This window comes from Balaenoptera acutorostrata, chromosome 6, assembly GCF_949987535.1.
Source record: "Balaenoptera acutorostrata chromosome 6, mBalAcu1.1, whole genome shotgun sequence".
Lineage (NCBI taxonomy): Eukaryota > Metazoa > Chordata > Mammalia > Artiodactyla > Balaenopteridae > Balaenoptera > Balaenoptera acutorostrata.
The window spans coordinates 16,234,542-16,260,336 of NC_080069.1; the positions used below are offsets into that span (position 1 = coordinate 16,234,542).

The following is a 25,795-nucleotide window of genomic DNA, read 5'->3' on the forward strand; positions in this document are numbered from 1 at the left end:
CCTACATTACAAGGTTGCTGTGAGGATTAAATGAATTCACGTATGTAAAATGCTTTGAATAATGTGTGGCACAAAGTTGGTTCTATATAAGTGTTAACCAATAAAATTACCTTATTTTATCCTTACTGAAACCCTGTGAAGTAGGTACATTACCTTCATTAAAAAGCTGAGGAAACTGGGCTCACTTGTCCAAAGGTGCAACTAGTAAGTGGCAGAACTAGAACTTGAACCTGTTCATGCTCTTAACATGATGCAATACTCCTCCCAATCATTATTTTTTTTTCCAATCATTATTTTTAAATTAAATATTTAGTAGGAGAATCTAAAGAGCCAAATGTATAATTACCAAAGGTTAAATTAGCTGACTCAAGTGTTTTATTTTCATGATAAATTGTAAGATATATCCCATAATGAAGGAAACATGCACCTCAGTCATAGGATCACACTGATACAAGTTCTAACTAGTATCAATAATATAACATTAACAAAACAAAATTCTCAACAATATTCTTTGAAAGTAATCTTGAGAGTCAGCACTATTTGCAGGAAACCATGACCCGGTCTAAACAGTGATGATATATTTGTTTTAATTTTTATTTGCTTTCATTATTCTTTTAAAACAAAGGTAATAGGTTCAAAAAAAAAGAAAGGTTCAGAATTAGTGCCTCCTCCCCCTCTTTGCAGGTAACTAGCTTCCTGGGTGTCTTTATAAAGATATTCTACTCATACATATGCAGATATGTATATTTATTCCATTTTCACAACATCCTTTTGTTTTTTTTAGATAAATGTAGAATATGTACACTGTTTTCACTTGCTCTTTGGACTTCTTTTTTTTAATAAATTTATTTATTTTATTTTATTTATTTTACTTTTGGCTGCGTTGAGTCTTCATTGCTGCACACGGGCTTTTCTCTGGTTGCAGCGAGCGGGGGCTACTCTTCGTTGCGGTGTGCAGGCCTCTCATCGTGGTGGCTTCTGTTGTTGCAGAGCATGGGCTCTAGGCACGCGGGCTTCAGTAGTTGTGGCTCGCGGGCTCAGTAGTTGTGCCGCACAGGCTTAGTTGCTCCACTGCTTGAACCCGTGTCTCCTGCATTGGCAGGTGGATTCTTAACCACTGCGCCACCAGGGAAGCCCCTTTTTGGACTTTTTTTTTCTCTTTTGGCTGCGCTGTGCAGCACGAGGGATCTTATTTCCCGGATCAGGGATTGAACCCAGGCACCTGGCAGTGAGAGCACGGAGTCCTAACCACTGCACCGCCAGGGAATTCCCGTTTTTTGGACTTACTAACATATTTTGGAGATCATACCACATTGTTATATGAAGAGTTTTGCTAATTTTTTTAATATCTATATAATATTTCACTTTATGGATATACCACAATCTAACCACACCAATCTCTTGCTACTATAAGTAATGAACAATGGCAAACATTTATTTCAAAAAAAAAAAATCAACCTGTCATAACAATACTGTTTTCATTAGCAAAATTACAGGAGTTTCTGAAACCTCCTGTAATTTCGGTAAGCTGTTTAACTACACATCAAAAAAGAGGCCCTCGGAAATAAGAAATTAATTTACTTTAGAAATATGGACCCAGAGCTATGAGATGGAATCATAAAACCACTAGGTTTCTTGCTTTCCAAGTATATAACAATAAAGAAATGTTTTTGCAAAGATAAATGATATGTCAAAAATTGACTGTTATACTTTGCTACTCAAATTATCTCTGGATTTGAAAGAAATAAAAAAAAATCTCTGCAATATAAAGCACTTTAAAACTTGATATAAGAAAAGAAAAGCCTCCACCTGCCCCTCCTAGAAATATTAACAAGATTGCAGCTGCACAATTTGGAACTAAGCATCACTTAACAGTAATTATAAGGTGCTGATTCTAAATGCCACAGTGGCCCTTTAAGAAAGATCAGCTTATCAGTAAAAACACTCATGCAAAGTGGCACACATGCTCTTTCCTTATATAGGAACAAAATTTGAAATTGTACTTGAATTTGTGTGCTTATTCCAAGATTTATTAACATTTCAGATGCAGCATTAGAATGAGACAGGAGTATCTTGGCAGATAAGAGAAAAAGAAAGAAACGTGGTTTAACTAAATTAAAGCATGTGAAAAGCAAAGAAAAACCTGAGATAAGAAATCCTGTGCAAAATGACACACTCAAAATGTTTCCCAGATCTATTGTTCTATCTTCTGAAAACAGTCTGAACCAATTATACTAATCAAAAAAAGAACTCTGAAAAAACAGAGGAAGAATTAGATAGAATGTCACCGAAAAAACATGAATCTTAATTCAGAGGCATCCATACACAGCTTTTTCTTCATTATTTATCTATTGCTAAATATTGAGCATTCCAGGGCCTTTGTTAACTGCTTGATAGGCACTGTTTAGTTTTCCCAGGTAAAGAAATAGAAGTGTAATGAGGACCACCCTAATATTTGGCTTAGAAAAACAATGCAAAATATATCCAATTTTTAAAGTACTTGATGAAGTGGTTCTCAAATGACAAACAGTAGATACTTTCCAAGCCTCTGGAAGAGGTGTTCTTAACCAGCAGTGTGCTACAGAATTACCTGGGATGCTTTAAAAAGCCTTTTAAATGCTTGGGCCCCAAATGGATAATTTGAAAGTTACCAGTTTAAAAAACTGTTATAACAGTATTACATAGTGGTGATGAAAAGCTAATTCAAGGAGTCCTATGGGAAGATAAAAAATTAAAAGTACTAGTCCTCCTGATCCAGCTCCCCACAGGTAATCACTGGTCCCAAGTACTTCTGCACCTTATATATTTTTAATTTACAAAGGAGATCACACTATACGTGTTCTGCAAATGGCTTCCATCACCTAACAATATATCTGAACAGCTCTCCATATCAGTACATCTAGATCCACCTTGATCTTACAACAGCTGCCTAGCATTCCATTTTTTAGATGTATTATCCCTTATTTAAGCAGTCCTTTATTGACATTTAGATTCTTTTTTTTTGTTGTTATTACAATTAACACTATAATGAACATCCTTATACATCCGTATCTTCTTATCTTTTTGAGTATATAGTGTGGTAGGCAGAATTCTTAAATGACCTGCAATGACCTATACCTTTGTATAATCTGTGCCCCTTTGAGTGGGTGGAACTTGTAAATACACTGAGATTCCCATGATTATGTATCATTATGGCAAAAGGGAGATTCTCCTGGGTGGGCCTGACCTAATCAGGTGAGCCTCTGAAAAGCAGAGGGTTTTCTCCAGCTCGCAGATCACAGAAGAGGAAGGCAGAGAGATGCATTTGGGCTCTAGAAACTGAGGGCAGTCTCTAGCCAACAGCTAGCAGGAAAATAGGGACCTTAATCCTACAGTCAATAAGGACCACCAACAACTAGTGAGCTTGGAAGACACCAAGCTCCAAATGAGAACACAGCCCTTGGTGACACCTTAATTTTGGCCCAGTGAGACCCTGAGCAGCAAATTTAGCCATACTGTGCCTGGACTTCTGACCTGCAGTAACTGTGAGATAACAAATGTGCTGTTTTAAGCAGCTAAATTTGTGGTAATTTGTCATGCAGTATTAAAAAAAAAAGATACAGGGCTTCCCTGGTGGTGCAGCGGTTAAGAATCCGCCTGCCAATGCAGGGGACACGGGTTCGAGCCCAGGAAGATCCCACATGCTGCGGAGCAACTAAGCCCATGCGCCACAACTGAAGCCTGCACGCCTAGAGCCCGTGCTCCACAACAAGAGAAGCCACCGCAATGAGAAGCCCGTGCACCGCAACGAAGAGTAGTCCCCGCTCTCTGCAACTAGAGAAAGCCTGGGTGCAGCAACAAAGACCCAACGCAGCCAAAAATAAATAAAAATAAAATAAATAAATTTTTAAAAAAAAGATACAATCTGCATGATAAATTCTTAGAAGCCAAACTGCTGGGTCAGCAATTTTTACGGATATTCCAAAATTACTCTTCAACTACTTTACACCAATTTAAACACTCACCAACAGTAGATCTAATTTTTTTTTAACTTCCTGGTTAATTACTGATTTAAAGTGTTTATTTCAATAAGTTCCAAGGCCTGGAATGATCTATATCTTGCCCATTTGTAGCTGACTTTTCTCTCAGAGGGAGTTTTAAGTGTTCACACTCTAAAATTTCTTTCAGTAAGAAAGACCTTTCCTTCCAGGTGTTACTAGGAGGAAGGCTGTCATCACAACTGCTAACTGTAATGCAGGAAGCTACTGGTAACAAGAGTTAATATGAGCATTGGGAACATTCTCAAATTGTTTCTCAAATTGTAAGCAGAGGGATTTTGTGGCAGCTGAATAAACTGAGTCTCTGAAAACAAATTTAAAAGTTTTTATCAACTTTGAATATTCTTTTGGTAATAAAACTTCAAATATAATATATTCCTCCAAGATGATAATCTGAAGAGAAATCTGAATAGGACACAAAGTAAAATCCATGATCAAAATATCAATTATATGAACAATATAGGTGGTTTTTTTTGGCCACACCACATGTCAGGTGGGATCTTAGTTCCCTGACCAGGGATGGAACCCTCGCCCCATCGCAGTGGAAGTGCAGTCTTAACCAGTCGACCGCCAGGGAAGTCCCAAAGCATTTTTATATATTCAGGATTATGGGGGGAAAGAGGTAGACTTTAGAGCTCGACAAGAGATTATTTTAGCTTTCTTATTTTATAAAGAATATACTAACACTTCAGAAATCAAAAAAGGTATAATTCTGTTTTTTATTTCAGTATTTTCCTTTCACTATAACAATACAAAAATTCCATGTAGTATAAACTGATACATAATTTTTTTGAGTGCTAGAGTATGTACCAAAAGTCTTTAAAATGTTCATGCCCTGACACCTAGTAATTCTTTTCTGAGAGTCTATCCTAAAGATATAAATCACAAAGGATCATTCATTCAACAATTTAATTCAACCAATATTTGTTAAGCATCTACTATGACTTATTAGATAGATAGTGTTCTGGAAGAACAACAGAGAACAAAACACGTCCCTGCTGTCATGCAGCTTAAATTCTGGTGGGAGAGAAAGACAATAAATAAATAAATATATTAAAAATATATAAATTTTATATATATAGGATATATTAAAAATTCAGGTATTGATAGATACTATGGGGGAAAAAAAGCAGGGTATGAGAATAAAGAGATGAGATTTTAATTTAGAAAAAGCAACCAGGGAAGAAAACCTCTGAGGCTATGACACGAAGGAAGTAAGGATGTAGGTCTTCTAAGCAGATAGACACCTGGGGAAACGAGATGATAAGTGCAAATGTCCTGAGGCAAGTTCTCCCAAACAAGCCCAATATAGTCACCATCATGCTGCATGTTATTTAGAGCCAATTGTGAGTACCTAGATTCTGGTCAAAGAAATCTGTGAGGTTTTTGTTTTTGTTTTTGCTTTGCCTCATGGCTTGAGGCTTTGCAGGATCTTAGTTGGGCCTCGTGGAAGTGGAAGTGGAAGCACGGCATCCTAACCACTGGACCACCAGGGAATTCCCTGTTTTTGTTTTTTTAAATCAGCTTGTAATGTTTTGAGTTTCAAAAAAATTCTACCTTTAATAATAAATTTTTTTTTACTATTACAGTATTATTTATAGTTGGAATCAACCTAAGTGTCCTACAGTTGCCACTAAATTGGCCACACACATGATAGTACATTCACAAGATGGAATACTTTAAAAACATTAATATTATATTTTAAAGTCATGTTAAAAAATATTTAATAAAATGGAAAAATGTTATTACATAACATGAAAAGAGCAATTTATTAAACAGTACATATACTATGAGCCCAACTTTCTTGCAAAAATATATACAGTTGGCTTTCCATATCCACAGGTTCTGCATCCATGGATTCAACCAACTGAGGAACTAAAATATTTGGGGGAAAAAAAAATTCCAGAAAGTTCCAACATGCAAAACTTAAATTTGCAGTGGGCCAGCAACTATTTACATAACATTTACATTGTATTTACAACTATTTACATAGCATTTGTATTAGGTATTATGAATAATCTAGAGATGACTTAAAGTACACAGGAGAATATATGAAGGTTATATGGAAATACTACACCATTTTAGATAAGGGACTTGAGAATCTGCGGATGTGGGTATCTGTGGGGGTCCCGGAACCAATTCCTGGGACATCAAGGGAGGATTGTATGGATATAGATATATCTGAACTATTTCATGATAGGTTTTTATGTATACAGAAAAGAATAGAAGACTATATACCAAATAGTGAGATAATAGTGATTAATTTTAAGTGGTGTAATTGTGGACAATTCGTATCTTTGGACTTTTTAACGTTTTCCAAATATCCTAAATGTATTACTTATAGACCCGGGGGGATACTCAAAAGTTATTTTCAAAACAAGTGTTAAAAAGTGGAACCTAGGTTCTCACCAGAAAACAAAACAAAACAAAAACAGAACAGGAAGCATTTGAGGTCCATTAGTTTCTTTTCTTTGTGTTTAATTCGCTGGGACTGGCTAAAGGATAACTTAAAAAGTTCTGGAGGAGTGATTATACTTACATTCCTGTTTGAAGGTGAAATATTCTGTAAGATGCCTGCATTCATGATTTCCTCGAAGCAGAAACAATGTTTTGGGATGATTAATCTTTAAACTCCATAAAAACAGCACACACTACAAGACAAACACAAGGATAAAATTTTTATTTTTGACCACAATAACACATAAAGACAATTTATACAAATTCAAATGACTTGCTATAATGGCATACCTCATTGACACGCCCAAGTTGAAACATGAAGAATTCCAGCTTTTGAGTGTGTTGTGCTGTTGCCCTAGAATTTGTCTTTTTTGTTGTTTTTGGTTTTGTGGGTTTTTTTTTTTTTTGGCTGCGCCACATGGCATGTGGGATCTTAGTTCCCGGACCAGGGATTGAACCCGTGCCCCCTGCAGTGGAAGCTCAGAGTCCCAGCCACTAGACCTCCAGGGAACTCCCTGCCCTAGAATTTGAAAGAATGTAAGAGAGTAGCCTTCATAGAAATCTCTTCTTAATTCCCATGTTCCATCCAAATATCTAGATCTCTACGATAAAGTCACCCACACACATACCTTAGTCCTAAAACCTGTATTTTATTTAGTGGAGAAACAGTAGAGACATTTCCACTAAAATCAGGAACAAGGCAAGGATATCCACTAATACCACTACTGTTCAACACTGTACTAGAGGTATTAGCCAACTGAATTAGACAAATCAGTTAGAGGCTTAAGAATGAGTAAAGAAAAAAAAAAAACTATCTCTATTTGCAGATGATATAATAGCATACCTGATAAACTCCAGAAAAATCAATGATACAACTAACTAAACTAATAAAAAATCCAGTAACATGGAAGGATATAAAATTAACATACAAAATCAATAGCCTTCATATACACAAACAATAAGTGGGACACAATGGTAGACAAAACTCCATTTACAATAGCAGCAAAGAAGATTAACTACATAGGAATAAATTTAACAAGAAATGTACAAAACTCATACCAGGAAAAAGTTAAAAAAAAAACACTCTTGAAAGACAAAAGTAGACATGAACAAATGGAAAGACATTCCCTGTTTTTGGATAGGATGATTCAGCATTAAAAGATTACAGTTCTTGGGACTTCCCTGGCAGTCCAGTGGTTAAGCCTCTGCGCTCCCACTGCAGGGGGCGAGGGTTCCATCCCTGGTCGGGGAACTAAGATCCCACATGCTGCACAGCACAGCCAAACAAAAGAAAAAAGAAAAGATTACAGTTCTTCCTAGTTTATAAACCCATTACATTTCCAATAAAAATACCATAAGCTATTTTATGGAGTTAGACAAGTTGATAATAAAATTTATATGGCAAAATAAACATGTAAGAACAGCCAGGAACCAGCCAGAAAAACACTGAAAAAGATGGTTAAAATATACTATAAACTTTCTAAATTAAAATAGTGGTCCTGGCACATATGTAGATAAATATACCAGTGGAATAAAATGGGTCAGAAATTAATGCACGTACATATAAAAATTTGAGATATAAGAAAGGTGGCATCCTAAATCACTGGAGAAATGATGAGCTTCTTAATAAATGTCTCTGGGACAACTGGTGCTATTTCAAAAAAAAATTCCATCCATATCTCACATAATGAATAATAACAAATGGATAAGGGATCTAAATATCAAAATGCAACCATACAAGTTCTAGAAGAAAACATGTAGGTGAGTTTTCTTTAGCCTTAGTGTAGGGAAAAACTTTAAAACTAATGACTAAAAGTCCAAAGGCAAAAAAAGAAAAGATGGGTAAGTTTGACTACATAAAAATAATTTGCATGGTATAAAACAATTTGGCAAGAACTGACAAAACCACATATACGTTTAACTTTTGACCACATCTAGGAGCCTACCCTGAAGATACACTTCCAACAATAAGAAAATACATACACACAAGTTGCAGTGTTGTTTGTAACAGCAAAATATTTGAAACAACCTAAATGACCATACAAAGGAGAGAGGCTGAGCAAATTATGATACATCCACACAATGAAGTACTATGAAGCTATGAAAAAAAATGTGAGAAAGATCTCTCTATAAACTGATTTGGGGCAATTTCTAGGATACACTGTTAAGAAAAAAGCAAAATGAAAGAGTATCTACAGTATGCCACTGTATATATAACCAAGATACATACATACATACATACATATATATATATATATATATATATATATATATATATATAGTGTGTGTGTGTGTGTGTATATATATATATATATATATATATATATATATATATATATATACACACACACACACACACACATACATATATATCTCCTAGCTCCTGCTGAGAGGGCCTAGGACCTCAAAATCACTATGTGTATTGATTTGGGGATTACAAATAAATTTTAGTAGGGAGGCATATATACAAATACAGAATCCGTGAATAATGAAAATCAATCATATAGTCTAATCATGAAATATACATATCTCATTCATATACAGCTTCAAAACATAAGCAAAAATTGACAGGACTATTGTGAGAAACAGATAAATCAATAACCGTAGCTGGAGATTTTGACGCAAACCCAAAAGTAAATCATAGTTCAAGTAAACAAAAATAATCACACTTATAGAGAACAAGTGAACAAGTACAGAATGCATTATTTTCAAGTATATATGGGATAGTCACAAAAATCTACTGGGTACCACAATAAATTCCAAAGGGAGTATCAATAAATTCCAAAGAATGAATATTATTCAGATTATGTTCTCTAATTAAATTACACTAATTAGAATCAGTAACAAAATACTAACTCTAAAAAAATCCCACATGACTGGAAACAAAAAACATACTGCTTCATTGTCTTAGGGTTTAAAGATAATTCTTTAAAAAATGCTGAATGATAATAAAAACAATACATGTCAAAATCTGTGGGACCCAGATAAAGCAGCACTTAAAGGGCAATGTACATTAATAAGTACATTTATTTTTTAAAACAGATATGCAAATATGTTTGTATATGCTTAACCTATCTCTGAAATGTCATACAAGAAACTCTTAATAGGGATTATATGGGTGGAATGGCTAATATATGAGAAGATGCTCAGTGTCATTAGTAATTAAAGAAATATTAATTGAAATGACAATATGATACTACTTTATCATTTTGGTAAATATTAGAAAATGAGATAAAACCAAATTCTGGAAGAGGGACATGAGGAAATATGAACTCTTAGGTGCTACTGGTAGGAGTATAGACTGGTACAGCTGTTCTGAAGAGTGATCTGCAATAATCAGTTCAAGTATTATATGAAGGTAGGTACCCTTTTCCCTAGCAATCCCACCCTTGTTCATAAACCATAGAGAAACTAAAACATGGGACCATAAGTGGATTTATATAAGGGTGTGCCTCACAGCAGTGTTCATGATAGAAAGAAACTGGAGGCAACCTAGTGTCCACCACTGAGAACAGAGAACTAAAATGTCATAGATGTATACTATGGGATACTATGGAGCAGACAGAAACCCAGATAGATCTTAAAAACATACTGATATGTAAAAACCAAAATCAACAGAAAGAGAGCTACAGCAGTGATTCTCAGGGTGGTCACATTCATCTCAAAGTGTGGTACATCAGCATCACACAGGAACTTGTTAGAATATACATTCTCAGGGTCTATCCCAGACCTAAAGAATCAGAAATTCTGGGGTGGGGTCCAGCAATCTGTTTTTGAACAAGCCCTGAAGGTAATTATGATGCATGCTCAAGTTTGAGAACGACTGAATAGCACCATAACATTTATGTAAAATTAAAATACTTTTCCCACAAAAATGTTATATATTAAAAAATTAATAATAATATATGTATTCTGAGGCATATACTAAATACAATAGAAACATGTATAGTTGGGAGAGGGAGTAAGGAAAATAGAGGTCACAGATAAGAAAAACAAAACAAAATAATAGAGGGACTTAGAAAAGACTAGTAATACATGTGCCATGACCTTAAGAGCTTAATTCAACCAAGATTTCCCACCTTTTTGAAAGGAAAGACTTCAAAATCCTGAATCCAAATGCTTCTCAAAATGCCTACTCTAAGTCACCAACATCTCCTGCCTATGCTTACTGGATGAGATTACTAACTAGTCTTTCTGGGCTCCCATAGTCAGTCCACCACGTAACAGCCAGAGTAATTGTTTTAAAACATAAATGTGAATATATCACTGCCATGCTTAACAAACAAATAAACAAACAAAAAAGCTCTAATGGCTTCCCACTGCATTCAGAATAAAACCCAAACTCTACCATGGTTTGCAAGGCCTGACATCACGTAAACCCTGCCTATGTCTCTGATACACTGTCTACATTTTCCCCTTACTCATTCTGTCTAGCCATGCTGACCTTGTTTCTATTCCTGGGCTGCCTTAGGCTTGCTCCTTCCTCAGAGCTTTTACACTTGATATGCCCTTTGCCTGGAATGTACTCACCCCCCCCTCCATCTACGCATGGCTCATTCCCTCAGGTCATACAAGTTTTTGTTCAAATATTACCTCTTCAGATAGGACTTCCCTGATCTCCAACTAAATTAGCTACTCCTGTCCCCCTTTTGTCCCTTCCCCTGATTTGATTTTCATAGACACTAAGCAAATATAAGATGCCATCTCTCTCACTAGAAAACACAATAGGGACTTCCCTGGTGTCCCAGTGGTTAAGACTCCGCGCTCCCAATGCAGGGGGCCCGAGTTCCATCCCTGGTCAGGAACTAGATCCCACATGCATGCCACAACTAAGAATCCTGACTGCCGCAACTAAGGAGCCCACCTGCCACAACTAACACCCAGCACAACCAAATAAATAAATAAATAAATATTTTTTTTAAAAAAACAGAACAATAAAGGACTTGGCTTTGCTTGTTTATCTCCACATCCCCAGAATTTAACAATGTCTCTCAACTTAGGTACTATTAACAAGCATAATTCTTTGTTGCAGGATGTTCTGTATTCCTGAACCCTGCTCATTAAATGCCAGTAGAACTTCTCAATTATTGTGACAAACCATTCATATGTCATTGTACATAATTATGAGTACATCTGCAGTATAGTTTCTCAAAAATGAAATTGTTGATCAAAATAATGTACATTTTGAGACAGACCGTGCAAAATAAACATTATAAAATGTAAATATATAGACACATACAAATATAATTGGATGGCTTTTTCCTTTTTTGTGTTGACTTTCGTTTTCAACATACCAAATTTCACAAAATATTCCAAGGAAAAATTACATTAAATTCATATATAAACATAGAAAGCACTTTCTCTTTTCCTACTTACCTTTCCCAACCAAGAACATGATATATCTTTTGAATTATTTGGTCTTTATCTCTGCCTCCTGAAATGACCAACTAAACTTTTTGAAGTAATGAGCTATAATGCTCATCCACACTACAGTGTAATTTGGTTGATATACTTCTCAGCCTCTAATCTCAAGTTTTATTTCCTCGTATTATACATCAGGATGCAACTGTACAATTATCTTGTGCACATCAATTAAAGGTCATGATTATCAGAAGATCTGTTTGATACTCAATTACCTTTTGTATTTCTATGTGAACAGAATTTTTACTCCACCTCAAGAATCATTTCTATATGTCAACAATTGTTCATTAGTTGTCCATCTGATAACATTTACATCACCTAAACATCTGATAACATTTTCTCTTTGGTGGCTCCTGTGCATTTAGTACAACACATCCTATGCTGAAAATGTTCCCTTTAATCCTTTCTCTTATTACAAAATCAATGAAAGGAAACTAAAATTTAGCTTCCCCTACCACAGAGGAAGTACTTTATAATGGGTGCAAATGAAGAAGGAATATCAAAAGGCTCAGACAAAAGTGAAACTTTACTATTCTGTTTTATCAGTCACATTTGGACCAGTCCCTGGTGTACTACCAAAGCCCATGTTGCTTCAGGAAAGATCAATGCTTGCTCTGGGCATGGAAAAAAAAAATCATCATGCCTTGATTCTCTCATACAGGCTCAAGGAAAGAGAAATTATTAAGTATGGAAGAGAAAATAAAGTTCTGTGAAAACAATTTGGCAATACATATCAAAAGTCTTAAAAATGCTCACACTCTTAAAAATGCTCATCTATTATAAGAATCCAATCTAAGGAAATATCAGAAATGCTATTAAAGATGTATTCAAAAAGATGTTAATTGCGGCAATATGCAGAATGGAAACAACTGGAAAACAACCTTGTACCACTTACAGTACAAGTGATACAATATCCAATTAACTGCTGCTTAAGCCATAAAGACATTTAAACATTTCAGAAAACAAGCAGTCTGGAGGTAAGATGTCTAGGTTTAGTGTACCAGCTCAACATCTTCACCATGAAATCATGCCCTCTCTCCCTCTTTGATCTGCTATTCACAGCAGGTCTGCTTTTCATTCTTAGTTACAGCACCTCCTCATGGTCACAAAATGGCTGCTACAGTACACACACCCACATTTGACATGACATAGTGGAATGGGGGTCCAAAAGCTTTCACCTTGCAAGAGTCTTTTCATCTGGAAAGAAAAAATTTCAAAACAACACACACAAACAACAACGACAACACAACGTGCAGAAGTCCCTTTATATATTACTGGGCAAAAGAGGATCTCATGTTTATCCTGGATTAATCACTGGTAACAGGGAATGGATTGCCATGACTAGTTCAAACCAACCAGAATTCATTCCCTTGGGCTGGGATAAGGGCCTTCCCTCCCTGAAATTAAAAGTTCTCCCTGAGAACTTTTAAATAGGTTCAGTCTGCAATGTTACAGCCTGCAAGTATGATCTCCACCCATCCCAGGTACCTATTTAGGTCTCCCTGACAACCCCCAATCACATTTATCTGAACAAAACAGGGATTTGATAGTAAGGAAGAAGGAGAAAAAAGGTAGGCAAATAAGCAGTACCTGCTACAAACCAAATTATCCAAAGAGAAATGGTGAAATAAATTACAGTATTTATACCATTAATCATGCTTTTGGAGAAATTTTAATGATAGAGAAAAGTGCTCTCAGTACAATGATGGTGGGGGGGGAAGACTACAAAAGAGAATGCACACAACGATCTCAACTTTCTTTAAAAAATATACACATGTAAAAGAAGAAAAAGACTGTGAGGAAATATAACAAAATGTTAACAGTAATTTCATTATAATTCATTTATAACTTCATTTATAAGAATTTTTGTTTTCTTAGATTCTGCATTTCCCAATTTTTCTACAAAAAAATGACTATTTATAACAAAAAATTATAATAGGGACCCCATTACCTTATTTTCATCTGTTTGACAAAAACATCACACTCATGCTTATCAAGGACATTGATAAAAATTTATTGTTCAAGTATATACTTTATCATGTTAGACTAAGTTGTAGCTTACAGAAATCTATAATCTTAGTGGTCTGTAAGTGGCTTCCAACTAACACGAGATATATCCTACAGTTCAGTTTTAAAACTGGTATAATACAGCACTGTCAATTTAAAGTTTTGATTCATTTATCTCTTAAGCTGTTCCAGAAAAACGCCTTGTTAGCCAAACATCAAATAAAGGATAAAGCCAAATACAAACTATGATTTATTAACATTCATTCAGTCAACAAATATTGAGTGCCTACTGTGTGTCAGGCACTGTGCTCAGTCCTAATATGAAGAATATTGCTAATAATTAAATAAGTACTTTCGGGGACTTCCCTGGTGGTCCAGTGGGTAAGACTCCGTGCTCCCAAGGCAGGGGGCTGGGGTTCGACCCCTGGTCGCGGGGAACTAGATCCCGCATGCATGCCGCAACTAAGAGTTCACATGCTACAACTGAGAAGCCCACATGCTGCAACTAAGAAGTCTGCATGCCACAACTAAAAGATCCCGCATGCTGCAACAAAGACCTGGAGCAGCCAAAATAGATAAATAAATATTAAAATAAATAAATAAATAAGTATTTTCATATCATACTGAACGATCTATACATAAGTATATCTTTTCTATTAGACTGTCAGCTCCCATAGAGACCATGAATCCTACTCATTATTTGATGCTCAGAGCCTGCCATAAAGTTGGCACACAGGAAACATTTGTTGATGAGTGACAGAAAAAATACGTTAACACAAAATATTCTGAATATGGCATATGTGTACAAAAATCATTGTGGGTTTTTGTGTGTGTGTGTGTATTGTGAATATATTGATGCACTGAAACTATTTTTAAAGTATGTGAGTTAGTAATCAGAGGATGATTTGGCACAATATTTATCCTTTTAAAAAGTTATTTCATTAAATAAAATTAATTAAAAATTCAGTAAGTTCTGTATTCTTTTCTTCAGCCTCTAAAACTTCCTCATGCTACTAAACACACAAAGAACTAAGCATTCAATGTGTCTTTCAAACACCCATACTTTTGACATACTGTCTATTAAAATAGGATATGGATAGGAATATGGGAAGCTTTTAATGTTACAGTCCGCAAGTATGATCTCCACCCATCCCAGGTACCTATTTAGAGATCTTGGGAATTTACTGAGCAGCAGGGAGAATGTGCTTATTTCCTTAGCTCCTATCATTAACTTTCGTCCTCATAGATGACACTAAATGAATTTGAGACACTGGCAAGATAACACTGAACTTTTCTGATTCATGAATTTAGACTGTCTATCTAACTAAAGAGTAAGATATATTTCTCTTGTCATTTATTTTTCTGGCAGCTTTAGTACCACAGCTGCTTTTTGGTTGAGTACCAGGTGAGATAGTTGACTTGTATTTAGGAGTGATGCTGCATGAACAATAAACCTTTAACCACCAGAAACACACATAGTACAGTGAGGGTCCCACACTACGAGGGAGAGGCAGAACTAAAGACTGCAAGAACAGCAAGCAGACTCAATTTCTCATCTCATGCTTATTCTGGGGATATTATAAATTCGATTACCTGTACTATTTCAAAAGTTACTTCTCTTTTGTTTGCCAAGCATGTACAGCTGAATCAACGGACATTAAATATGAATGTTCTGTGGTTCCACTGTACTCAAGTCATTCTGTTAGGTTTTGAAATAGTTTTATCTTTTGTACATAAAAGCTTATACTTTGTTTTAAATCTAACCATTTTCCTGTCATCATACAATTTTCAAAATATATAAATTGTGAGTTTTCATTAACTTCATTAACTGTAATCATTTTTTCCTTCAATGAACACGTACTTCTTATGTGCAGCGGTATCATAAATTATTCCTACAAGAGGCTAAGTGCCTGATTATTCAGCATTGGCAGTTAATCTAAGCGTTCAATGTAGCTCAGCAACTTATAGTTTTATAATTAAGGTGAGCTAACCCAAACCCCACTTAGGGTGAATAGCAATTTATGTCATTTATATACAGCCTGTACACTATCTACAAAGAGGAAAGGTTGGTAAACACTTAAGTTATTTGCAAAGCAAGGTTAACATAGCCTTCTATATGTCAGATTTTTACTGGCTAATAAAAGAAATAGTTCTTTTTATATCAATTAAAACGTATCTCTATCACTTTAATTATTGAAAGTAACAAAGTTTATAAATTCTGCCAGTGTTCTCATTTTAATTTCTTCTACTGAAGAATGGAAAGAGATTTTTTTAGAAAGATAATATGATAGTTCCAACACATCCAGTTTAATATTTACCTCTATACTGAAATAGCCTCTGTCCACATAGTCACCCAGAAAGAGGTAGCGTGTATTACTAGGTGATCCTCCAACTTCAAACAACTTCATCAGGTCAAAAAATTGTCCATGAATGTCACCACATACTAGGAAAAAAAACAGACCTAGGGTGAGGTGAAAAATTATGTCTTAGAAGAGAAATGGCATTACACCAATAGGACCACAGTTTAACTTTTAACTTAAATCAGTCTACTTTTGACTGGACTGCTCGATAATTGCAGGCAATCTATCAATACAAAATAGTCCTACTGGAAATATTAGACATTTTAAATTGTATTTCTTCAATGAATAACAAACATACTAAATAATCCTAAGACTGCTCACAATTCCTAGAATAATTATCACACATTTTAGTTGGTTATTTGTAATCACTTCTCAAATTAGCTCAAATCTAAGTACCACCATGCGAATACTCTCATACCTGTGATTGGAGCATCTACTTCTATCATAGTCTTCTCTTGTCTCAGGATGGCAGCCCCATCATTGATTATCTTTAAGGCTACTTCCTCTTCCAGTCGCCCTTCCTTCACCAAATGGTTTTTCAAAACATCAATTTTAGGTTTCCCATTCTCAAATACTTCCTTCAAAGTAAGCCGCTGTGTTGGAGGAAAGGGGACAGCTAGGAAGAGAGAAAAAAAAATTTTAAACAGTTAAAGGTAATAGAGAAAAACCATAAACACATTACTTTTATGTAACAAATTACACCTAATGCATCACCACGATTTCACATCCACAGCACCAGAACTACATGGGAAAAAAAATCGAAGATACTATATATTATAGATGATCGATTCTAATTTTTTAAAAGGCCACAGTTAAAGTCAAAGTCATTTAAAAGATATATGTATGTGCGTGTATAAATTATGTTATACATATAAAGATGAAAGACTTGAAGTTGATTCAGTAGATAAGCTAAAAGTGAGACAAGGGACTAGATGATATGAGTATCTTTTATCTACGGAAAAGGTGTTAAAAATGGAACTATGGTTTAAAAAAATGAAGGAAAAGAAATCACAACACTAAAAGGGCATTTATTTCTTCCAAAGAACAGACCTAATGAAACCATGTCTTGGAAGTTTGACTTCAGTTCCTGATCAAGGGAATCATAGATGTTTTTTATGTATGTACATATGTATTATTAAAAGGTAGTTGCTTAAAATATTACTGATAACAAGAACACAACTAACAGGATGGAGCTCTTCCACAGATTTACTTGCTATAGTAACAGAGCATAAACTTGAGAAAAATAGGTATGGGAGGTCTACCTGTGTTTTCTAATCTCGAAATGCTAACAACTAACTTCAGTCTACACTGGATATAAAGTTTATATACAACATCATGGTAAATTAGCAACTTGAAGAGAAAAAAAATTTTGACATTTTAAAATTGGCTATCACCTCTTCTTTTACTTATCTTATAATGTAGTCTATTTTAGATTCCCTGTGACGTAATAGCCACAAGTCTATAAACCATAAGTTTTAAAGGAGGGATTCATTTCAATTTGTGGTTACTCTCTGGTGATTCCACTTCTAGCTTTATGGAAGTATTATTAAGAACCAAGTTGAAATCTACAGGCACTTAAACAATTTTAGAGTTGATCTAGCCATTCCATTTTGTTTTTTTTACAAGTAAAGAAAGTCCTATGATAAGTTTTGTAATGTTCTTAGCTATAATTTGACTCATTTTGACTATTCAAAGCCCATTGAAAATATCATAGTAGCTATCCAACCAGCAAATATTATCCTGAGATAGGGGACCATATACATCCCAGTTTACTCAGGACAGTCCTAGATTTCAGCTGCTCTCCTAGTATAATTGTTAATAGCATCCCCTTTCCCTCTTAAAACTGTCTCAATTTAAAGGACAAATTAGTCTTAATTTGTGTAATTCATATGGAATATCAATATACTATTTTAGTAGGATAATCTAAATCTAAAATAAGACAAAAATAAAATATTATGAGGAGTCTTTTATTCATTCATCTGGTGAGTCTATAAGACAGGGTGAAGGTTAGTCCTGAACAAGTTTACTTAAATTTTTATTCAATTGTTTTTAATTGCCCACTTTGTAAATCAAAGAAATTGGTCAAAAAACTGAAAACAAGATGAAATAATACAAAATCAAATATGTTGGAAATGACAATAACGTATCATAACAGAGGTAGTATGAGAGACAAGAGATCCACAGATATTATTTGACTTCTACCAGTAGTATTATTACTTACTAATAAAAATCATTTTCTTCCCATCTCATTTGTAATCATAGAACAGTTTACAAAACAGGAAACCCGTTTTTCTTATATATCATAAAAGTTATGTAAGTAGAGGTGACAACAACCTAAAGAGCTCCTGAGGAAGAAATTTAGAAAGATATTTTTTCTTTCTCTCAAATTCTTCAGTTGTAATTTATTTAAAACAAGTAAACAAGTCAGTTAAATGAAAGTAAGGATGAAATGGATCAAGGGGATTATGCCTAGCTAAGAGAAATGGGACACAGCTGAGCCAGGAACACTAAGAGGAATTAAGATTGGCTTGGGACAACATGCATAAAAGAAAGTTCCAGGAGAGTCCTAAGTTTTTAGGTGAGGGTTATTATTTTTTTTTTGAATTTTTGAATTTTAATTTATTTTTTTATACAGCAGGTTCTTATTAGTCATCAATTTTATACACATCAGTGTATACATGTCAATCTCAATCGCCCAATTCAGCACACTACCATCCCCACCCCACCACGGCTTTCCCCCCTTGGTGTCCATACATTTGTTCTCTACATCTGTGTCTCAACTTCTGCCCTGCAAACTGGTTCATCTGTCCCATTTTTCTAGGTTCCACATACATGCGTTAATATACGATATTTATTTTTCTCTTTCTGACTTACTTCACTCTGTATGACAGTCTCTAGATCCATCCACGTCTCAACAAATGACTCAATTTCATTCCTTTTCATGGCTGAGTAATAGTCCGTTGTATGTATGTACCACAACTTCTTTATCCATTTGTCTGTTGATGGGCATTTAGGTTGCTTCCGTGACCTACCTGGCTATTGTAAATAGTGCTGCAATGAACACTGGGGTGCATGTGTCTTTTTTAATTATGGTTTTCTCTGGGTATATGCCCAGTAGTGGGACTGGTGGATCATATGGTAATTCTATTTTTAGTTTTTTAAGGAACCTCCATACTGTTCTCCACAGCAGCTGTATCAATTTACATTCCCACCAACAGTGCAAGAAGGTTCCCTTTTCTCCACACCCTCTCCAGCATTTGTTGTTTGTAGATTTTCTGATGATGCCCTTTCTAACTGGTGTGAGGTGATACCTCACTGTAGTTTTGATTTGCATTTCTCTAATAATTAGTGATGTTGAGCAGCTTTCCATGTGCTTCTTGGCCATCTGTATATCTTCTTTGGAGAAATGTCTATTTAGGTCCTCTGCCCATTTTTGGATTGGGTTGTTTGCTTCTTTAATATTGAGCTGCATGAGCTGTTTATATACTTTGGAGATTAATCCTTTGTCCGGTGATTCGTTTGCAAATATTTTCTCCCATTCTGAGGGTTGTCTTTTCGTCTTGTTTATGGTTTCCTTTGCTGTGCAAAAGCTTTGAAGTTTCATTAGGTCCCATTTGTTTATTTTTGTTTTTATTTCCATTTCTCTAGGAGGTGGATCAAAAAAGATCTTGCTGTGATTTATGTCAAAGAGTGTTCTTCCTATGTTTTCCTCTAAGAGTTTTATAGTGTCCGGTCTTACATTTAGGTCTCAAATCCATTTTGAGTTTATTTTTGTGTATGGTGTTAGGGAGTGTTCTAATTTCATTCTTTTACATGTAGCTGTCCAGTTTTCCCAGCACCACTTATTGAAGAGACTGTCTTTTCTCCATTGTATATCCTTGCCTCCTTTGTCGTAGATTAGTTGACCATAGGTGCGTGGGTTTATCTCTGGGCTTTCTATCTTGTTCCATTGATCTATGTTTCTGTTTTTGTGCCAGTACCATATGGTCTTGATTACTGTAGCTTTGTAGTATAGTCTGAAGTCAGGGAGTCTGATTCCTCCAGCTCTGTTTTTTTCCCTCAAGACTGCTTTGGCTATTCGGGGTCTTTTGTGCCTCCATACAAATTTTAAGATTTTTTGTTCTAGTTCTGTAAAAAATGCCATTGGTAATTTGATAGGGATTGCATTGAATCTGTAGATTGCTTTGGGTAGTATAGTCATTTTTACAATATTGATTCTTCCAATCCAAGAACATGGTATATCTCTCCATCTGTTGGTATCATCTTTAATTTCTTTCATCATTGTCTCATGGTTTTCTGCATACAGGTCTTTTGTCTCCCTAGGTAGGTTTATTCCAAGGTATTTTATTCTTTTTGTTGCAATGGTAAATGGGAGTGTTTCCTTAATTTCTCTTTCAGATTTTTCATCATTAGTGTATAGGAATGCAAGAGATTTCTGTGCATTAATTGTGTATCCTGCAACTTTACCAAATTCATTGATTAGCTCTAGTAGTCTTCTGGTGGCATTTTTAGGATTCTCTATATATAGTATCATGACATCTGCAAACAGTGACAGTTTTGCTTCTTTTCCAATTTGTATTCCTCTTACTTATTTTTCTTTTCTGATTGCCATGGCTAGGACTTCCAAAACTATGTTGAATAATAGTGGTGAGAGTGGACATCCTTGTCTTGTTCCTGATCTTAGAGGAAATGCTTTCAGTTTTTCACCATTGAGAATGATGTTTGCTGTGGGTTTGTCGTACATGGCCTTTATTATGTTGAGGTAGGTTCCCTCTATGCCCACTTTCTGGAGAGTTTTTATCATAAATGGTAAGGGTTATTTTAAAAATCAGTATCCTTCAAATCAGAAAAAAAGAATCTTCAACTTTAAAGGAGTGGGTCTTACCTCCCTCCAAGTTACCCCTAGCTATGTTTAGAGCCCTGAATTCCATTTCCCTTCTTGTACTGGATAGTTCTATACATACGATAGTTGAGATTGATTCACAGAAGACTGGGAAGAGCCACAATCCAGAGAAGACTAAAGGAAATCGAGGTAAGTTTGCTAATGAAAGGAAACAGTAGAAACTTTCCAAGTAAACTTTAAACCTCTGTTTAAAAAAATATGCCCCAGACACAGAGTGACCATATGTCTGAGTATCCTAGTTTATTTATTTTGTCCTGATGTAATTATTAATAATGCTTCCTTTTACTCTCAAGTATCCTGATTTAAACAACCTATCCAGGAACAAAATTAATCAGAATCAACTGATCAGAGGCATTTGTTTAGAACATAGATTCTTAGGTCTCATACGTGTGGAATCAGGATCTTTGGAGATCTACACAGGCATCCGCATGGCTAACAGGTACCCCAGGCAATTCTCATGCCCACTAATCTCAGATAATCAGCACCTGCATTCCCAGTCATCACATAGTCATAGTTTACTGGTCTTCATGTCCCTTGCCACAGCCCCTATGTGGCCACATGAATACATGGAGTTCAGAATTTCTGAGTGAAAAACAGAGGATCTAGAGTAGTGCTTTGTAAACTGTCTGTTGGAAATGCCCCCACCCCAGCACCAACAAGTGGAAAACTATACTTCGTAAAATGCAATAAAAATAAATTACTAGAAAAATGATCACATGCATAGATGTTGTGCCAATGTCAAGCTGCTTTAAAAGTTTTTAAATGCTCACTCTCTGTATTTACTGCAGTTAGTAACAATTCGTGGACAGACATTGGTCCACGGACCACACTTCTGAGTAACACGGGTTTGGATAAACATGGATTTGGGGGAACAAGAATAAGACTAGGGCTTCCCTGGTGGCGCAGTGGTTGAGAGTCTGCCTGCCGGTGCGGGGGACACGGGTTCGAGCCCTGGTCTGGGAGGATCCCACGTGCCGCGGAGCAACTAGGCCCGTGAGCCACAATTACTGAGCCTGCGCGTCTGGAGCCTGTGCTCCGCAACAAGAGAGGCCGCGATAGTGAGAGGCCCTCGCACCGCGATGAAGAGTGGCCCCCGCTTGCCGCAACTAGAGAAAGCCCTCGCACAGAAACGAAGACCCAACACAGCCAAAAATAAATGAATAAATAAATAAAAATTAAACAAACAAAAAAAAAGAATAAGACTAGAATCAAAACTTGAACACTATGTATATACATGTCTCTAAGCCCAAGTTTGGAGATTTTATTATGTCTAATGTATACAAAAGATGATGTTCAACTGGCTTCACTACTCACTTCACAGTGGATGATAATCTTTTTCTAAACCCAAATCTCTGACAAGTTCATTTCAAACTGCCTTTAATGGCACACAGGATTTCACTAATAAGAAATACAGCTTAAACGCTTGGACACTGAAGTTGTAGCTTCTAACATCTTACCCATGCTTTAAACTATGAAGTATTTGAACTGTAACACAGAGGTTCAGTTCTTGCATCCTTTCAAATTATAAATAAACCACTCACCACCACACACGGAAGTTTCCCTTCGTTTCTGTGGCTGTGTGTTGCCTCTTTAAATATTCCATTTATAAAGCTGTCATCCTTCCAAAATCATGTCTTAGCACAATTTTTCAAATTTCAAAGAAAAGGTACTCAAGTGATTACAAGGCTAATAAGCAATTCCAGACATTTTATTTGTTCAAAAAATTAAATAGGCATTTTTAAATAAAAGAATCAAAATGTCAGTAGTGTCAGCGCTCAAGTTACTGCTTTATTGGTTTCTTCATATTGTCACTTGGGGTTCCTGGTTTCTTCATTTTTAATATAGGCATGTTATTTTATAAACTATAATCATTACCAACAAGAAAGTAGGGTTAACAGAGGGATTAAAGAGTCTCAAAACACGAGCATAGAGTTAAAAATATTTTTGGCTATGAATCAAAAGGCCATTTATCCAGAAATGTGATAATTTAGGGGTTATAAAACTACAGTACTTTTTTTTAAGAGTAGAGGAGGTTCTTGTTACTCAAAGATGATTGATTGGTGCTAGAAAAGGCCACTTAAAGTGTATCCACATTAAAAAAAAACAACAACAGTCATTCTAACAGGTCTGAGGTGATATCTTGCTATGATTTTAATTTGCATTTCTCTGATAATTAGTGATGTTGAGCACCTTTTCATGTACCTGTTGGCCATCTGCAGTGTCTTCTTTGGGAAAATGTCTATTCAGTTCCTCTTTCCATTTTTAAATTGGATTGTTTGGGTTTTTTGCTATTGAGTTGTATGAGTTTATTATATACTTTGGATATTAACCTCTTAACGGACATATGATTTATAAATACTTTCTCCCATTCTGTAGGTTGCCTTTTCACTTGGTTGATGGTTTCTTTTTCTCTGCAGAAGTTTTTTAGTTTGATGTAGTACCACTTATTTTTGCTTTTGTTGCTTGTGCTTTTGATGTCATACCCCCAAAATTGTCACCAAGACCAATGTCAAACAGCCTTTTCCCTATGTTTCCTTCTAGGAGTTCTACAGTTTCAGGTCTTATGTTTAAGTCTTTAATCCATTTTGAGTTAATTTTTGTGAGTGGTCTAATTTCATTCTTCTGCACTGTAGTTATACAGTTTTCCCAACACCATTTATTGAAGAGATTATCCTTTCCCCCATTGAGTATTCTTGGCTCCCTTGTCAAATATTAGTTGACTGTATATGTGAAGGTTTATTTCTGAGCTCTTGATTCTGTTCCATTGGCCTGTGTGTCTGTTTTTATTTTATGCCAATACCATACCGTTTTGACTACTAGAGGTTTGCAGTATAGTTTGAAATCAGGAAGTACGATGCTTCAAACTTTGTTATTCTTCCTCCAGATTGCTTTGGTTATTCAGGGTCTTTTGTGACTCCACACAAACTTTAGGATTGTTTTTTCTATTTCTGTGAAAAAAAAAATTGGCATTTTGATAGGAATTGCATTGAATCTCCAGACAACTTTGGGTAGTATAGACATTTTAATAATATTAATTCTTCTGATCTATGAATATAGGACGTCTTTCCATTTGTTTATGTCTTCTTCAATTTCATCAAAATCTTGTAGTTTTCAGTGTACAGATCTTTCACCTCCTTGACTAAATTTATTCCTAAGTATTTTATTGTTCTTGATGTTACTGTAAATGGAATTGTTTTATTTTTTTCAGATATTGCATTGTTAGTGTATAGCAACACAAGTTATTTCTGTATGTTGATTTTGTATCCTGAAACAACCAAATTTGTTTATTAGTTCTAACAGTTTTTTGTTTGTTTTTTGTTTTGGTGGAGTCTTTAGGATTTTCTCTATATAAGACCATGTCATCTGCCAACTAAGACAATTTTACATCTTACTTTCTGATCTGGATTGACTGATTGATTTTCTTACCTGATTGCTCTGGCTAGGACTTCCAGTACTATGTTGAATAAGAATGGTGAGAGTAAGCACCCTTGTCTTACTCCTGATCTTAGAGGAAAAGTTTTCAACCTTTCACTGATGAATATGATGTTGGCCGTGGGCTGGTCATATATGGCCTTTATTAAGTTGAGGTATGTTCCTTCTATATGCAATTTGTTGCAAGAAAAGATGTTGTATTTTGTCAAATGCTTTTTTTGCATCTATTGAGATGATCCTATGATTTTATCTTTTATCCCATTAATGTGATGTATATCACATTTGTTGATTTGCATATGTTGACTACCCTTGCATCCTAGGGATAAATATCACTTGATTGTGGTGAATGATCTTTCTAACATGTTGTTAATTAGGTTTGCTAATATTCTGTTGAGAAGTTTTGCATCTCTATTCATCAGGGATATTGGTCTGCAGTTTTCTTTTCTTATAGTTTCCTTATCTGGCTTTTGTATCAGAGTAATGCTGGCCTCAAAAAAAATGAGTTTGGGAGCATTCCCTCCCCCTCAGTTTTTTGGAAGAGTTTGAGAAGGATTGCTATGAATTCTTTTTTAAAATGTTTGATAGATTTCACCAATGAAACCATCTGATCTTGGGTTTTTCTTTGTTGGGAGGTTTTAGATTACTGATTCAGTCTCCTTATTTGTTATTGGTCTGTTCAGAGTTTTCCACTTCTTCATAATTCAGTCTTCATAGGTTAAATGTGTCTAGAAATTTATCTATTTCTTCTAGGTTACCCAATTTGTAGTGGATAATTGTTCACAGTAGTCTCTTACAATCCTTTATATTTCTCTGGTATCAGTTGTAATGTCTCCTTTTTTCATTTCTTAATTTATTTATTTGTCTTTTCTCTTTTTTTCTCAGTCTAAAGTCTGTCAATTATGTTAATCATTTCAAACACCAATTCTTAATTCTGTCATCTTTTCTATTGTTTTCCTGGTCCCTATTTCACTTACTTCTACTCTTATCTTTGTTATTTCAGTGGTGAAAGCTGCTGGGTTACCTGTTGAGCTGGTTGCCATGAACCTCAATCACTCCCACTGCATACCTGCCATGGTAGCCCCTTCATTCTACTCAATTCTCTGCTCAAATGTTACTTCTTCAGAGATCTCTTCCCTATTTTATCCAAACCAAACAAAACAAAACCTCTTCCCTAGACA

The 25,795-nt window shown here is 35.3% G+C and overlaps 1 protein-coding gene across 5 annotated transcripts in view; it reads right to left on the reverse strand.

Moving 5' to 3' along the window:
* The window catches only part of PPP3CC (protein phosphatase 3 catalytic subunit gamma), a 91,855-nt gene that overhangs the window by 33,118 nt on the left and 32,942 nt on the right, over positions 1-25,795 (reverse strand). For all 5 annotated transcript variants that reach the window (XM_007167873.2, XM_007167871.2, XM_007167872.2 and 2 more), the window contains exons 2-4: positions 16,701-16,898; positions 16,241-16,365; positions 6,577-6,688 (exon numbers count right to left, since the gene is read on the reverse strand). In XM_007167873.2, coding sequence (XP_007167935.2) covers positions 6,577-6,688; positions 16,241-16,365; positions 16,701-16,898 — 435 coding nt within the window. The remainder of the gene's footprint in view (positions 1-6,576; positions 6,689-16,240; positions 16,366-16,700; positions 16,899-25,795) is intronic.